Source organism: Oncorhynchus keta, chromosome 19, assembly GCF_023373465.1.
Source record: "Oncorhynchus keta strain PuntledgeMale-10-30-2019 chromosome 19, Oket_V2, whole genome shotgun sequence".
In the NCBI taxonomy this organism is placed as follows: Eukaryota; Metazoa; Chordata; class Actinopteri; order Salmoniformes; family Salmonidae; genus Oncorhynchus; species Oncorhynchus keta.
The window spans coordinates 21,551,688-21,569,699 of NC_068439.1; the positions used below are offsets into that span (position 1 = coordinate 21,551,688).

The window sequence follows — 18,012 nt, forward strand, 5'->3', positions numbered from 1 at the left end:
TACTACAAGAATAAAAATTGTGAGCAAGTAAAAATGAAGGACACTAAAGTAGTATTACTGCCTCTGAGGTAGGACTCAATGCTACAGTATACTGCTAATATACTCAATATGCTGTAATTCTACAATATATTGCATTACTTTTTTAACATTAAAGGGGTAGTTCATACAAGTTCTGGATTTTTGTCTCATCCATAGACTGCTCACAGGGTAAGGAAACCAAAATGTAAGTTAGTAATTTGGATGAACTATCGCTTCAGTCACCTCTTAGATAGATGAATTACAGATATGTGTGTCAGAGACTAAAATACATCTTCACTTCTGAAGGTGCAGAAAATGTGGAACTGGAGGATACCTGCTGACTTCCATATGAAGCCTCGTGTCAAGTTTCTACGCTACAGATTTCAGTGTACGGACCAGCCTGCATGGCAGAGAAACAGTGATCCAGCCCACTAGCAAATCTAGTTGTTTGTGTCTATGTTTGTTTGTTTGAACTTTGTCTATTTAAACTTAAAGATGACACTGTAAGTAAACTTTTTGCGCACTTGTTAATAGACGTTTTGTTTCATTCGTTGCATATATGACAAAAAGACAAGAGGGTACTAAGGAGAACCCTCTGACTCAGATGAATATGGCTCATACAAAAGCGTCATCCCTATGAATATTGTTGTACAAAAGCTCAAACAATATACTGAATCTTTATGAAGCTTTGTTTTTTTGTAATTTCCACAAGTACTGTATTTCCCAGTTTAGAAAATGTGAGAAATAATAAATAATTTTGTGTCAGAAATTGTACATTGCGAAATGTATATCAAAGTAATCTCTACATTAAAAGGAACATCTATTTTGAACATCAAACTCATTTTTCTCCATATTTTTCACATACGGAAGTGGGGAGCAATGTTTATGGAATCCATGTGCCTGTTCAACTGATTAATCAGCCATTATTTACAACTAAAATAGAACCTTAAATGCAGTAATGTATTATGGATATGCAAATAATTTATTTCAAAACAACCGTGTTTATTTAAAACATACCATACACAAAATATTGTTCTCATGCGTAATTTGGGTTTCTCAGGCTGTGCCATTGTGTTATGGTGAAACTGGTAAAAGTGCTTAACAATGTACAATTCAGCACATCAATATACTCCAATACTTCCCCTTTCTTAAAAGGAGTTCATTACAAAAAACAAAACAGTTTGAACAAACTCAAAACAACCTCTGGGGGAAGTATGCGTAAATTCACAAAGTTCCTCACACTTGAACCAAGATTCAATGATTCATTTGTTTTCCTAGACAAGGATTTGACTATAAAATAATAACGCTCGAGGGAAACAGGCTTCCAGAAAATAAATGAATAGCATATGATTGATAAGACATTGGAGGATATACAGTGCATTCGGAAAGTATTCAGACCCCTTTACTTTTTACGTTACAGGGCTCCCAAGTGACGCAGCGGTCTAAGGCACTGCATCTCAGTGCCAGAGCTGTCACTACAGACACCCTGGTTCGATTCCAGGCTGTATCACAACCAGCCATGATTGGGAGTCCCATAGGGCGGAACACAATTGGCCCAGCATCATTCGGTTTTGGAAGTTGTAGGCCGTCATTGTAAAAAAACTTGAATAGCCTAAATATCTAAAATGGATTAAATAAAAACATTTCCTCATCAATCTACAAACAATACCCCATAATGACAAAGTGAAAACAGGTTTTTGGCCATTTCTTTTTTATTTATAAAAAACTAAACAGAAATAGTTTATTTACAAAAGTATTCAGACCCTTTGTTATGAGACTTAGCGCTCGGTGCATCCTGTTTCCATTGATGATCCTTGAGATGTTTCTACAACTTGATTGGAGTCCACCTGTGGTAAATTAATTTGATTGGACATGATATGGCGACGCACACACTTGTCTATATAAGGTCTGAAGGTTGACAGTGCATGTCAGGGCAAAAACCAAGCCATGAGGTTGAAGGAATTGTCCGTAGACCTCAGAGACAGGATTGTGTCAAGGGACGGTACCAAAAAATGTCTGCAGCATTGAAGGTCCCCAAGAACAGTTTCCTCCATCATTCTTAAATGCGAGCGGTTTGGAATCACCAAGACTCTTCCTACAACTGGCCGCCCGGCCAAACTGAGCAATTGGTGGTGAAGGACCTTGGTAAGGGAGGTGACCAATAACCCGATGGTCACTCTGACAGAGCTCCAGAGTTCCTCTGTGGCAATGGGAGAACCTTCCAGAAGGACAACCATCTCTGCAGCACTCCACCAATAGGGTCTTTATGGTAGAGTGGCCAGATGGAAGCCACACCTCAGTAAAAGTCACATGACTTTGGTTTGGCAAAAGGCACCTAAAGACTCTCAGACCATGAGAAACAAGATTCTCTGGTCAGATGAAACCAAGATTGAACTCTTTGGCCTGAATGCCAAGCGTCACATCTGGAAGAAACATGGCACCATCCCTAAGGTGAAGTATGGTGGTGGCAGCATCATGCTGTGGGGATGTTTTTCAGCAGCAGGGACTGGGAGACTAGTCAGGATTGAGGGAAGGATGAACTGGGCAAAGTATAGAGAGATCCTTGATGAAAACCTGCTCCAGAGCGCTCAGGACCTCAGACTGGGGTGAAGGTTCACCTTCCAACAGGACAACGACCCTAAGCACACAGCCAAGACAACGCAGGAGTTGCTTCGGGACAAGTCTCAATGTCCTTGAGTGGCCAAGCCAGAGCCTGGACTTGAACCCAATCAAAGATCTCTTGGAGAGACCTGAAAATAGCTTTGCAGCGACGCTCCCCATCCAACCTGACAGAGCATGGGAGGATCTCCAGAGAAGAATGGAAGAAACTCCCCAAACACAGGTGTACCAAGCTTCTAGTGTCATACCCAATAAGACTTGAGGCTGTAATCACTGCCAAAGGGCTTCAACAAAGTACTGAGTGAAGGGTCTGAATACTTATGTAAATGTGATATTTCAGTTTTGTACTTTTAATACATTTACAAAATACTGTTTTTGCTTTGTCATTATGGGGTATTGTCTGTAGATTGATGAGGAAAAAAACAAATGTTATCCATTTTAGAACACGGCTGCAACATAACAAAATGTGGAAAATGTTAAGGGGTCTGAATCCTTGCCGAATGCACTGTACATGGAATCCTGCTTTAAATTCAAATAATTTCTATCCCAAAAAGCAATCCACATAATGGGATGTGCTGGCTGGTATAGAAGGATTAACCCAGGATATTATGTCAATCTCTTGTCATATACAGAAAGCATCTTAAATGCTGTCTATTGTACACTTGTACAAAGGGCCAGTCTTAAGTCAGTGGATTTGGTTTCAATAAATCTAAACCAAATCAGTTCGATTTGATTTCAAGACATGAATGCTTACTGTGAACAAAGGCAGATGGGTTATCTACTAGAAAACTCTATGCCATTCAGCTGTCTGACGTGTAATATTTTATTGACAGTTGGTCATCTAGTCTTTAAGAAAAAATGCTTAAAGAAAAAAATATGAATTGCCATTCAATACTCAATGTTTCATTATATTATTAAAAAAATCAATATGATTTTGTCATCCAGACTATATGCATGTGAACATTGACACTTGAGGGCTAGAGTAAGTAGTATTTGGTGTTTTGGAGAACTCTGTCTAAAATAAATTAATGTATGGTTCTTTAAACAACAAGTAATAAAATGAAACAATCTTAGATACGAAAGTATAACTATAAGGTGCTGAAATACCAACAGCATTCCATTATGAATTATGCAAGGGAAAATGTCAAAGAAAACACTTCCTGCATCTAATGTGAATAAAACAACATATTGGTGCAGCACAAAGATTCAAACACTTTAAAAAAACGATGATTAAGGTACAATCCTTATATCAATAAGTAAAAGCGCAAGAACCTAAACATTTTTAAAAAAGAAACACAAAAACAGTTTTTTTTCATGAAACAGTCAAGCCACATCCCTTGGATAGTGAGTCTAAAAGAACAGAGTTGACGAGAGAAATGATTCAGGTGGAGTCTAGTGGACCACACACGCGCACACACCGTTGAAATGTATTCGATCTTTACACTTGGTATAACAAAAAAAATATTCTGCATACTTCCACTTTTAATAATTAAAGGAGCTTGGTGAACAATGCTTAAAACTTGACCTAGTAATGATTATGATTGAGCTTTATTTGTGTCCGCCAGTAAGATCACAGATATTTCAACCCAGGAAGTCCTTTCCATGGGCTGAATAAACCATGCCAGGAGCGTAAGTCGAACATTTGTTTTGATTCATCTAAGCAAAATTCTTTCAATAAGTAGTTTAAGCCTTAAAATGAATGAAAATCAATAGCTCAGAGAATAATGAACACCATAATAATAAATGTTTTAACAGGTTGATTTTTCATCATCTGCACATTAACATAATGACAAAAAAACAAAAAACAAAAAAAAAAACACTGCAATACATCACTTTATAAAAAAAAATGCTTTTAGGATAGTTCGGGCTTGTCTGGTGCTGCTGTGTGGTAGTCGGTAGTGAGGAGCGAGATGGTAGGGTCCTCTTCAGGGTCCTGGTCCTGGGTGAAATACGAGTCCCCCTCCAGCTCCAGCAGAGTGGGGAGGTCCGCTCCGCCATTCTCATTGGTCAGTGGGTCAGTCAGTAGCATTGGCTGGGAGGTGTACTGGACCAGCTGCTTCCCTGCTTTAATCAACATAGAAAAACATGAAACTATGATCTATGAAGACAGCGAGATCTTTTTAGTTTATTTAACCTTTATTTAACTTTAACTAGATATCTATGGAGTTTCCATAGCCCCTTTACACTGCATGAAGTATTACATTGAAAGTGTTCATGTTTTTTCACTATGACATTTTAAAGGTTGATTCAAGTGTGTTCATTTCCGCAGTATGTAGTATGTATTATGTAGTATGATGAGTAGCATGCGTGGAGTATGATGGTTTTTAGGCAATCCAACTAAATCCACATAGGAATTTGTTATACATCTGTCATTCTCATTGAAAGCAAGTCGGAAAAGCAGTAGATCCATTTGCATGCTTCCCGTTTTTAAGTTGAGTTTTTCACATACTAAGCTTTAAAACAGAAGAAAATACAATGTTTTGGGTTATTGAAAAAATACAGTATTTCACAGTGGTTAATTGGTCTAAAGTTGTGTCACAAACTTAAATTAGGCAAACGATTTAGAATCTGGTCACACTTTATTTGGATAACATAGTATCAACAAACTGTTGATAAGCAACTGCTTGCTAAGGTTACGGTTAGGTTTAGAATAAGAGTCAGGGTAACAGTTAAGGTTAGGAGAGTTGAAATGTTACGGAGAGTCTGTAGAGCATCTATGGACGGACTATCCAAATAAAGTATTACCTACGATTTTAAACAACCAGGAAATGTTGGAGTGTTTTCTACATATTGCAGGAAGTGACAGAGGTCTCATTATCATATTTCGCAGCATGCTTTGTTGCAGGTAGATTATTTTGAATGGTTTGTTTCAATATCTTGGTTTTGTACATTGGTCATTATTGATCTTATGGTATACAAAGAAAAATAACATACAGATTGGGTCAGTGGTTGGATTTATTGCAAGCGTTACCGAGATAGTTGTTCCCGTTTACACAATCTAAGTAGTATTTTCAAATGACACCTTCCAGCCTAGCAATAACTTTGACAGCCGGTTGTGGTTCATGTAAAGTTCAGATTGTTGGATGTCCTCCTTCTGGCTGGATTACATAAGGAATTAGATGTCATGGTAATCGGTGGTAACCTTATCATTCATTCAAATAGCACAGTGGGAAATATGCAAATTAGGCTTTAGTCTCTACAGTGTTAAAAAGGTAGTAAAGTACTAAAGGGAAAATGTAGTCAGATGATTGAAATTCAAAACATAGAAAAGTGTAAAATGGCATGGGAGCATGTTAAAAACACAGAAAAGTGTAAAATGGCATGGGAGCATGTTAGAAAAACACAGATAAGTGTAAAATGGCATGGGAGCCAATTAAAAACACAGAAAAGTGTAAAATGGCATGGGAGCTAACTAAAAACACAGAAAAGTGTAAAATGACATGGGAGCAAATTAAAAACACAGACAAGTGTAAAATGGCATGGGAGCATATTAAAACACAGAAACGTATAAAATGGCATGGGAGCCAATTAAAAACACAGAAAAGTGTAAAATGGCATGGGAGCCAATTAAAAACACAGAAAAGTATAAAATGGCATGGGGGCCAATTAAAAACACAGAAAGTGTAAAATGGCATGGGAGCCAATTAAAAACACAGAAAAGTGTAAAATGGCATGGGAGCCAATTAAAAACACAGAGAAGTGTGAAACCACAGTAGTTTTGACTAAATGGGGTGGGACTATATAAACCCCAAAATGGTGTTGAATTTCACTCCATGGGAGTTGAATTAACTCTTGCAATTTTACTGTGTAGTAGCAGTAGTATCAGAACACAGTCACATAAAAGCAAAATTAATATTTACAAAATAATGCATTGTCAGCATGATATACAGTTTATTAGGAGTTTTTTACCTGTGTAATTGTCACTTCTCTCAGCCCCTTTGGGTGAATCTGATGAAAGCAAGTCCTGGATCTATAAAAAATGGAGGGGGCCACAGTGTGAGACACTGACTTATTTTATGAACAATACAAAAGGAAGTAAATAGCTAAAGACACAATCCCTTTGCCCTGCTACAGCAGCAGGTCTATATCCATACCCCTTCAACCCCATCTCCCAAAGACTACCCTCTGGCAAATGGTTCAGGTCAATCACGACGAAAACGTCCCGCCACCTGAACAGGTTCTTCCCCTGTGCCGTGGCCCTCACCAACCAGCCACCTTGTCTACCATGATCTTTTCATCCATGGACTATGCACCCTGCACTCTCATAGAACTGCACATTGCTCTTTGCACACAGAATTACACAATCCAGATGTTATGTACACAACGAACATCAAGCTGTCACGCACCTGCCCTTTGCACCAAGCACCTCTGCATCTGCCCTTTGACAGACCCTTATATATATATATATATATATATATATTTCCCCTATTGTACATCACCCTATAAATTGGTTTATCTATACATGCACAACTCATAATGTAGTCTGTAGTTTTTAGCTTGGTGTTCATTGTGTACATAGAATGTGGATTGTGTACATGCTGTGTCTAGAATCTGTCGGACTTACACAGTCAAGGCTCTCCAGGTCGAATTCAGAGCCAGGCAGGGAAGAACTGAAGAACTGAAAGACAAGTAGTTGAAGAAAATGTGATTATCCCCTGGGTTTTTTCAGCAGAATCATATCTATAATAACATTCACAAGGAATAAGACAATATACATTGAGTGTACAAAACATTAAGAACACCCCCCTCCTCCATTCATCGGGGCATGGACTCTACAAAGTGTCGAAAGCATTCCACAGGGATGCTGGCCCATGTTGATGCCAATGCTTCCCACATTTGTGTCAAGTTGGGTGTATGTCCTTTGGATGGTGCGCCATTCTTCATACACCTACTATTATACCCTGTTCAAAGGCACTTAAATATCTTGTCTTGCCCATTCACCCTCTGAATGGCACACATGTACAATCCATGTCTCAAGGCTTACAAATCCTTCTTTAACCTGTCTCTAACTGCATCTAATTGCTGTAAATGAGAATGTGTTCTCAGTCAACTTACCTGGTAAAATAAGGGTAAAATATATATATTTTTTATAAAATCCACTGATTGAAGTGGATTTAACAAGTGAAATCAATAAGGGATCATAGCTTTCACCTGGTCAGTCTGTGTCATAGAAACATCCTGCCGTTTTGTAAAACCAGTGTGCATGAACCATTAACTCTATCTGTGTAGTCACAGTCACCTCACACCAAGTTGACCAACAAAGCCACAGTCCCTTTAAAACACACTCTGTCACCTAGAAATGCAGTGACAAACCTCACTGCACATTCTTATTTGACCAGTCACAGTGTCCCACACACAGTAAATGCCTCAGCATACGGTTGCTGGGACAGAAAAACAAAGCCTGAACTTACTTCAAAGAGGGGTGAGGACTCGAAATTGATGGACTGCGCGTTTAGGATAGTCTGGAGGTTTTCCAGGCCATTGTCGATGCTGTCCAAATGGTCACTCAGCTCACTCCTACACCAACAAACAAAACATGGTTCATATTTATACGTTTCTGAAGATCTCCCTGACTAAACACAAACACGCATTAAAGCAAATTAGCGGTTTAAAACAAATGGTAGTAAAATCACCCAACACAACTCATTTCATATGAGCAACAGAAGCCATTGGAACAGCGCTGAGTGGGCCACACAATCACCGAGTTGTGAGCCTGATCCCCAGAACGTGGAATAGTCTGCCTTTCCCCTACAGTTCACTGGGCCTGCCACATTAAAACACACTCACAGAATGATTGACCTTTGACCTAAATGGAGGGTAGCATTTGGGGTTGTGCAGATAGATTAACATTCGGACAAAACATGCTGAATCAGATGTTTTTTCAAGCCTGTGTGTTCAAAACATGATCAATTATCAATAATGATGTTCTCAGTTGGTGCCAAATACTGAGACCTATCAAATATTGAGACGCACTACCTGTTTCTAGACCAAGAGTACAGGTTGTCACATCCAGGGATAGGGTAAATGATTAGAAATTATACGCAATAATGACTGATCTAATATATTTGCTCAATATAGACATCACTTTGTTAATTTCTCTCATTTCACACAGGCTTGACAGATTGTTTTCTGGGCTTGTTGCTGGTAGCAATGTCAGGTACAGGCAGCAGCGTCAAACAAGTGTTCTGGGGGGAGGACAACATAACAGGGTTTGTGGGACAACTGAAATGCTAACCCTGGGTGAGGTCTGAGGTGTAGAGTCGAGGAGGGGCTGGGGAAGAGGCGAGAGACCTCTGACATCTGTGTAGAACTGAAAAGATAAAAGCACAACAGCTGGAGAGAGAGATCATAGCACTACGACACACTGCACCCCATAGGTTGACTAGAGCCCAGGAGTGGGGATCACATTGGCTACTCGGCTTCTCATTGGCTGAAAATAAGAATAAGGGCAGAAAGGAAGAGGCAAAGCAAGAGGTTTCCACTCTTGCCAAAATCTGTTCAAAATAAACCCAATGTGATTCCATGGGCTTATTTTGGACCTAAGTTTGTCGACGACTTCCATTGTTAGGGCGGACACATGAGCATCTCATCATTATATACTGATCTCTGATAAGGGGCATTGGTACCACAGGAAAAGGGATGTTGAATGGCTGCTGGGTTATAATGGAATCCTGCTGTAAAACATATTAAGCCACAACACACAGTGCCTTCAGAAAGTATTTACACCCCTTGACTTTTTGTTGTTGTTACAGCCTGAATTTAAAATTAATGAAATGTAGATTTTGTGTCACTGATCTACACACAATACCCCATAATGTCAAAGTGGAATTTTGTTTTTGGAATATTTTCAAAATACAAAATGAGAAGCTGAAATGTTTTAAGTCAATAGGTATTCAACCCCTTTGTTATGGCAAGCCTAAATCAGTTCAGGAGAAAAAATGTGCTTAAGAAATCACACAATAAGTTGCATGGACTCATTATGTGCTCAATAAGAGGTTTAAAAGATTTTTGAATGACTACCTCATCTCTGTACCCCACACACAATTATCTGTAAGGTCTCTCATTTGAGCAGTGCATTTCAAACACAGATCCAACCACAAAAAACAGATATTTGTTTCTCAAATCCTCGCAAAGACTGATAGATGTGTAAAAACACTGAATATCCCTTTAAGCATGGTGAAGTTATTAATTAGGCTTTGGATAGTGTATCAACACACCCAGTCACTACAAAGACACAGGCGTCCTTCCTAATTCACTTGATGGCGAGGAAGGAAACTGCTCAGGGATTCTCATGAGGCCAGTGGTGATTTTAAAACAGTTACAGAGTTTGTTGGTTGTGATGAGAAAACTGAGGATGGATCAAGAACATTGTAGTTACTAACCTAAATGAAAAGAAGAAAGCCTGTACCGAACACAAATATTCCAAAACATGCATCCTTAAGTGCAACAAGGCACTTAAGTTATACTGCAAAGAATGTGGTAAAGAAATTAACTATATGTACTGAATACAAAGTGTTATGTTTGGGAAAAACCCAACATAACATCACTGATTACCACTCTTCATATTTTCAAGCATTGTGGTGCCTGCATCATGGTATGGGTATGCTTGTCATTGGCAAGGAGTAGGGAGGTTTTATTGGGGATAAAAAGAAACAGAATACAACTTAGCACAGGCAAATCCTAGATGAAAACCTGGTTCAGTCTGCTTTCCAACAGACACTGGGAGACAAATTCACTTTCAGCAGGACAATAACCTTAAATACAAGACCAAATATACACTGGAGACTCTTAACTAAACAACATTGAATGTTCCAGGGTGGCCTAGTTACAGCTTTGACAAAAATTGTCTTGAAAATCTATTATTTTATATATATTTTTACCTTTATTTAACCAGTCAAGTCAGTTAAGAACAAATTCTTATTTTCAATGACGGCCTAGGAACAGTGGCAAGACTTAGAAATATATTTCTAGCAATGATCAACAATCAACTTGACAGTGCTTGAAGAATAGAAAAATAATAATAACAGGAAAAATATTGTATAATCCAGGTATGGAATGCTCTTAGACACTTGCCTAAACATACTTACAGCTTTAAATTGCTGCAAAAGGTGATTCTAATGTTTTTTCAAGGGGGGTTATATCTACGTAATCAAGCTATATTAGTGTTTTATTTTTCATTAATCATGAAAAAATGTTTGAATTTGTCTTCCACTTTGACAAGAGTATTTTGAGTAGATCGTTGACCAAAATGGACAATTAAATCTATTTTAGTCCCCCTTTGTAACACAACAAAATGTGGAAAAAGTAAAGGGGTGTGAATACTTTCTGAAGGCCCTGTATGTAATGTACAGTCTAGGTTCCATTAGAGAGTACGATTTCTAGAAAATAAATAACAATTTTAACTCATCTCAACAATGACACAGAAGTCAATGACTGAGACAACATCAAGAAAGGAAAAAGGTTAAAAAAAACCTTGAAAATTGCATTTCTCTGCCCATAAATCTACACATCTGTAGATTAAGATTTACAGTATGCATTAGTTTGATTAAACGGCAAGTAACTTATTATGTTCAGTTAGTAGCAACAGCCAGGATCGTAAAACTAAAAAGCCAAGATGAAATGCAACAAATCAACAGAACTATGTCTAAAATGCCAACGAATCCATGTCTGGTTTAGAATAATTTGCCTCGTCTTTGAAGTGTATACTTAGCAAAACCAGAGAAAGGCCAGTGGGTTGTGTATGTAGAGCTTGTTGAACGATGGTGCGTATTAAACTAGCATAAAGCGCTAACAGCTGCCCAAACTGTTCATCAGTGGAGGAGCTCCTTTGAATCCCTAGCACATCCTCTTGATACAATGTGACGTGATACACACAGAGACGGTTGAGCATGAGGAGAAGCATAGGGCAATAGGCTGGCTGCAGACATCCATTGGCATGCGACAACTGATTATCAAGGCAATGAAACGCTAGCGTGATGCAAGTGGATCTTAAGCTATGGAAAAAACGCAATGACGAATAGTGAAAAGCAGCGGGTGGCCTTCCTATCGCCGCAGTGTCTTTTAGGCAATTAGATTGACAAGGAATCCTTTAAGGGGAAGTGAACAAACGAACACGACTGTAGAAGGGGAGAATTAGGCTCATTGTGGTCATTTCTGTTGACCTGTGCTAGGTAGGAGGGACTGAGGGGCAGACTGGCAGTGGGACCTGATCACGATGACATCATGGGAATCACTCACTTGTCTAGACAGGCGAGGCTGAGACACTTTTGCTCCGTAGGGGTCGTTGGGGCAGGGGACGCGTTAGGCTCGTTGCTCTCCTGCAGGATGGAGTTGATGAAGGTGATGGGGGACAGGGGAGTGTCTACTTGGACTCCTGCCCCACCGATCACGGCCTCGGCCGGACAGACCTCCTCCAACACGGGACTGGACGGCTCCTCCTTTATGTGGACCAATGGGCTCGTGCTGAAGACAGGAAGAGAAATGGGGTAATTTAGTTTATTCTTGGATAGTTGGTATGTGGTCAGGAGTTGTTCCTGAATCCTGACTTGACCAGGAAAAGCTTTAGGCCTTAGTTCAGGGTTCCCCAACTGGCGGCCCGCGGGTGATTTTCTTTGCCTTTCAAATCAACTCCAAGTGATTTTCATTTTGGAAATTGGTTCCAAAGTAATCCCACGCATAATAGAGAGGTATGAAAATCGTATGCAAATGTAAGCAAGGTTTGAAATGATTATGTTTTAGTCAAATTATATATCTGTCTGGGCTTCTTGCGGTCAATTTGCAGTCTACAAATTATTTCTAATTATGTTTCTGCTCCCTGACCATCCCCTCAAGAAAATAATCTAGTTGATGATCCCTGCCTTAGTTGTTAGAGGATTTCTTGGTCAGGTCATGTGATCAGGAAAGAAAAGTAGATTTTTGAAACAAAAAAACAACAAACACATTTAACAGATGGTTGATGAAATGAGGCAAGCTCACTAACCTTTCCTCTATCCACTCATTAGTGACCTCCACAGGACTGGCCTGTGCCAGGTCAGTGACGTCAGAGATTATGGGGCCGTTGTTAAGAGACGGCTCTGCCGTGAAGAGACCGGTACTGGTGAATGGTGCGCCTGAGGCCTGGGAAGATGACACACATTCACATACATACTACAGCTGTACTGACATCCTAACAAGATCAGTTGATTTTTATTTTATTTTTATACCCCTTGTTCTCCCCAATTTTGTGATATCCAAATTGGTCATTAGTCTTGTCCCGTCGCTGCAACTCCCCTACGGACTCGGGAGAGACGAAAGCCGAGAGACAATCGTCCCCCGAAACACGATCCTGCTAAGCTGCACTGCTTCTTGACACTGCAGTATCTGGAAGCCAGCAGCACCAATGTTTCAGAGGAAACACCGTACAGCTGGCGACCGAAGTCAGTGTGCATATGCCCGGCCCAACACAAGGAGTCGCTAGATCGCGATGGGACAAGGACATCCCGGCCGGGCAAAACTTCCCCTAACCCGGACGACAATGGGCCAATTGTGAGCCACCTCATGGGTCTCCCGGTCTCGGCCGGCTGCGTCAGCCTAGGATCGAACCCGGGTCTGGAGTGACGCCATAGACCACTGCGCCCCTCAGGAGGCACTCTAACAAGATCAGATGCGTAACACAAGCTCAATAACAATACACCTTTCTTAGTGGCGCCCCAGCGACCACACCTCTGAATGAACTAGCTTACCCCGGTCTGGTTAAAAGACCAATAAACTTAAAAAGTGACTTACAGTAAGTCCTCATATCTGGAGATATGAATTAGCCATCTGTGACTGATGAAGTCTTTTCTGGAGATTGTCACCATTTTGTGTACTTACCTCACTAGCCTACATCAAAACATGCCTTACAAATCAAGTTGTCCATATCATAACTCAATTGCAAAAGTGCAGCTGTAAGCAATAGCATCAACTGTGAATTCATTCAGCCAGAGTTCCACTTCTACCACAGGGAGGTGCCAAGCTCGGCTAGGTTCCCGGTGATGCTGAACTCACGGAGATAGCAGGCGAGCCCTGCAGCGAGGCCTGAAGATGTTCCAGAGAGTACTGCCTGCTGAACTTGGGCAAGGAGTGGGCGGAGCTGCTGTCATTCAGCATCAGGGGACTTTAGTAGTTCCATAGAGAGGAGACACAAGACAAGAGTCAAACACTCACAACCCTTTACTGGTTCACTATTTGACTGAATGTGCAGTAGCTATGTTAAATGACTTGCATCTTTCTCTTCATCCCCAGGACTCTGTTGGACTGCACCAGGGTCACTAGGAACTGGATGAGCTGTGGAAGACAGACACAGTTAGCAGTAGAGCTGGGTGATATTGGCAAATTTCACGATAAATAGAAGTATACATTTCTAACATTAAACTTGCACCGGTTAGCCTACTTTTGTATATTGCCGTACCCTTATAACATCTACTAATACTTTGAATGCTTTAACTATCAATTGAACCGTTAGCAAATGGTTGGTACGGTCGGTGTCAACGTTCGGTTTATCGTCCCAGCTCTAGTTAGCAGGAGATGATTGGTTGATTTATTAGACAATTTAAAATCCACATACACCCAGACACCAATGCAATGACAGTACAGGGTTTATTCTGGATCAAAAAAGGGCTTAGGTGGTGGGCGCGGCGATGGGCAGTTTCCCCAGCAGATTTTTTTTGCCTCCCCCATCCTGGCAGTGTAGAGAATTTTGGGGCATTTTTAAGCCAACTCTCTGCAATTCTACACAATTCTAATTAGTTTTAAAGCTAATTTCCTGCAACTCTATGCATTTTGCCATGGCTAATGCTGTGTTTTTTTGTTGCTCAAACACAATATCAAATTCATTGTTTAAGAAATTCCAAATTTGCCTTGACTGTCTAGATTATATTATCAAAAGATACAGTACCAAAAGTTTGGACACACCTAGAGTTTTTCTTTATTTAGACTATTTTCCACATTGTAGAATAATAGTGAAGACAACAAACCTATGCAATAACACATATGGAATCATGTAATAAGCAAAAAAAGTGTTAAACAAATCAAAATATATTTGATATAATTTGAGATTCTTCAAAGTAGCCACCCTTTGCCTTGATGACATTTTTGCACACTCTTGGCATTCTCTCAACCAGCTTCATGAGGTAGTCACCTGGAATGCATTTCAATTAACAGGTGTGCTTTGTTAAAAGTTCATTTGTGGAATTTATTTCCTTCTTAGTGCGTTTCAGTAAATCAGTTGTGATGTGACAAGGTAGGGTTGGTATACAGAAGATAGCCCTAAAAATACCAAGAAATTGGTTATATTTTAACGTCTGCGTAGCCAGGAGATAAAATAAAACTTGGTTCCATTTGTGACGCTTGACGCACTGCATGTCCTGCCTCTCCCATCTCCTCATTGGTTTTTAGGAGCATATACCCACGTGGGTGAATGAAAGATGAACTTAAAGTTGGTTGCAAACCACCATAAAAAGTCAAAAGAAGAAGATGCCTGAAGGAAGAGAGATAATTAGAAATGAACTCGGTTCACCATTTTATCTGTGGATTAATTGTCGGATTAGAGGACATTGTGCATCAGGTCAAATAACAACCCAATGATTATATCCCAGGACAAATTAGCTACAGTAGCAACAGCAAGCTAGCTAAATTGCAATACATGTTTAATGCTTTTCGACCGGTCCACAAATTAATATAGTTGGTTCAGAGTTCATTTAGATATTTCAACCTGCATGTCCTGATTGCATCTGGTGTGGGTGGACAATACCAACATGCGCGTGCAAGCGGTGTGGTCAGCATGTTAGAGTTACCAGCCTCTGAAATTGCAGCCCAAATACAAGCTTTACAGAGTTCAAGTAACAGACACATCTCAACGTCAATTGCTCAGAAAAGACTGCGTGAATCAGGCTTTCATGGTCGAATTGCTGCAAAGAAACCACTACTAAAGGACACCAATAATAAGAAGAGACTTGCTTGGGCCAAGAAATACGAGCAATGGACATTAGACCAGTGGAAATTTGTCCTTTGGTCTGATGAATCCAAATTTGACATTTTGGGTCCCAACCACCCTATCTTTGTGAGACACAGAGTAGGTGAACAGATGATCTCTGCATGTATGGTTCCCACCCTGAAGCATGGAAGAGGAGGTGGTGGTGTGATGGTGCTTTGATGGTGACACGGTCTGTGATTTATTTAGAATTCAAGGTACACTTAAACAGCATGGCTACCACAGCATTCTGCAGCGATACGCCATCCCATCTGGTTTGCACTTAGTGAGACTATCATTTGTTTTTCAACAGAGAAATTAAGCTACACACCTCCAGGCTGTGTAAGGGCTATTTAACCAAGAAGGAGAGTAATGGAGTGCTGCATCAGATGATCTGGCCTCCACAATCACCTAACCTCAAACCAATTGAGATGGTTTTGGATGAGTTGGACCGCAGATTAAAAGGAAAAGCAGCCAACAACTGCTCAGTATAATAAAATTAATAGAATGAAAATGAAAGTTTTACATCTTCCTAAGTCTGAGGGTGGTTTTAACCTTCCAGATTTGGAATAGTATAAACTCGATACCCAAGGCTTTTACTTGTGACATATAGTTAAAAGCACTAAAAAGGAACAATGGGTACATATTGAAGATGTGGATGCTCATGCCCAGAATATTTTTTACATGTCTATTTTCAAAGGATAAAGCTAAGAACATGAACAACTTCATAGTTAAAAACACTGTAACAACATGGAAGACAATGAAACGTATTCTACAAGAACCAATGTGACTTCCTAAAAACACAACCCTATGGAACATTCCTTGGATAGCTTTTCAGGAATCACTGATAAATTGGTCCACATGGAAAACTAAAGGCATAGCAATTGTAAATGACATGGTAACAGGAAATACATTAATTCCCATGTCAGAATTAAAAAGTAATTTTGGACAGACCAATGTAGATAGTATCAAATATATGGAACATAAAAGTTATATATCACAAAATGTGGATTAGAAATGTGTTGGACATTAGAGCAACCTTGAGGGAATCGTATTTGAGACAGAAAGGGGTATTCATACGATAGGGAAGATATATAAAACCTTGCAGAGAGCATATCCAACTGACAATCTCTTAGAAAATAACATAAACTACTGGAACCAAGACTTCAGGAGAACTGATGTTGGCACAAGATGGAGGGAGAGTTGGAGCATAACTCACAAAATTACATTTAACATCAATGTACCCTTAATCCAGTATAAACAAATGTTTATTATAGAAGAGACAAAATGCACAGATGCTTCAGCACAACATCAGAGTCATGTCTTAAGTGTAAAACTATTAATGACTCAATAATCCATGCTCTCTGGGAATGCTATAGTCTCTGGAAGTTGTGGGCGGAGCTAGAAAGTTGGTATTACAATGTAAACTTGCTTTTAATCCGTCTGTCTGCACATTTCAAGACATGCCATATAGGGATGTCGTGAGATACCCAATGGGCTGGACGATTCTCTTGTCGTTACTCATCTTGAAAAAACGTATACTAAAAACTTGGAAATCAATCCGCCATCATTGATACAATGGAAAACTCTAATGATGTATTATTTAAATATTGAAAGTGTGTGGGCTACGGAGAGATACAAAATGGTGCCGTTTCAGTCCATGTGGAGGAAAGTGATGCTGGCGCTGGAGACGGGGTGCTAGATGGTCTGCGAGGTGTGATGTAGTTGATGTTTCTACAATGTTGTCATTGGTATATGTATGTTTTGTACTGTTCATAAAATATTAAAAATAAATAAAAAAGGAAATAAACTTTTAGGTGGCCTGAGGATTTCAATGGCCGAAAATATGTGCAGTACACACATTCAGAATCATTGACGATGACAAACAAGTCTAGGACACAATCCAAGTGTTATAATATATATACAGGGCATCCGGGAAAGTATTCAGACCCCTTGACTTATTCCACATTTTGTTACATTACAGCCTTATTGTAAAATGGATTAAGGACAAAGCGAAAACAGGTTTAGAAATTTCTGCTAATTGATTAAAAAAACAAAAAAAAACAGAAATACCTTATTTACATAAGTATTCAGACCCTTTGCTATGAGCCTCGACATTGAGTTCAGGTGCATCATGTTTCCATTGATCATCCTTGAGATGTTTGTACAACTTGATTGGAGTCCACCTGTGGTAAATTCTATTGATTGGAGATGAATTGGAAAGTTGCACACCTGCCTATATAAGGTCCCACAGTTGACAGTGCATGTCAGAGCAAAAACCAAGCCATGAGGTCGAACGAATTGTAGGTAGAGCTCTGAGACAGAATTGTGTCAAGGCACAGATCTGGGGAAGGGTACCAAAAAATATCTGCAGCATTGAAGGTCCC

At 39.7% G+C, this 18,012-nt stretch overlaps 2 protein-coding genes across 4 annotated transcripts in view; one reads left to right on the forward strand and one right to left on the reverse strand.

Annotated features, from left to right (window-relative positions):
* si:ch211-80h18.1 (uncharacterized protein LOC555593 homolog) overlaps positions 1-848 on the forward strand; it is a 28,078-nt gene extending 27,230 nt beyond the window's left edge. The window contains exon 36 of the mRNA XM_052470034.1: positions 325-848. Within this exon, the coding sequence (XP_052325994.1) occupies positions 325-359 (35 nt within the window). The 3' untranslated portion in view covers positions 360-848. The remainder of the gene's footprint in view (positions 1-324) is intronic.
* A 151-nt stretch (positions 849-999) lies between these two features.
* hsf1 (heat shock transcription factor 1) overlaps positions 1,000-18,012 on the reverse strand; it is a 31,553-nt gene continuing 14,540 nt past the window's right edge. Inside the window, exons 6-14 of one of the 3 annotated variants that reach the window (XM_035792853.2) lie at positions 13,880-13,941; positions 13,663-13,771; positions 12,617-12,753; positions 11,875-12,099; positions 8,873-8,947; positions 8,049-8,154; positions 7,202-7,255; positions 6,547-6,607; positions 1,000-4,698 (exon numbers count right to left, since the gene is read on the reverse strand). In XM_035792853.2, coding sequence (XP_035648746.1) covers positions 4,490-4,698; positions 6,547-6,607; positions 7,202-7,255; positions 8,049-8,154; positions 8,873-8,947; positions 11,875-12,099; positions 12,617-12,753; positions 13,663-13,771; positions 13,880-13,941 — 1,038 coding nt within the window. In that variant the 3' untranslated portion in view covers positions 1,000-4,489. Of the gene's footprint in view, positions 4,702-6,546; positions 6,608-7,201; positions 7,256-8,048; positions 8,155-8,872; positions 8,948-11,874; positions 12,100-12,616; positions 12,754-13,662; positions 13,772-13,879; positions 13,942-18,012 lie in introns of all 3 variants that reach the window. The other 2 variants (XM_035792852.2, XM_035792857.2) reach the window with 2 other exon arrangements.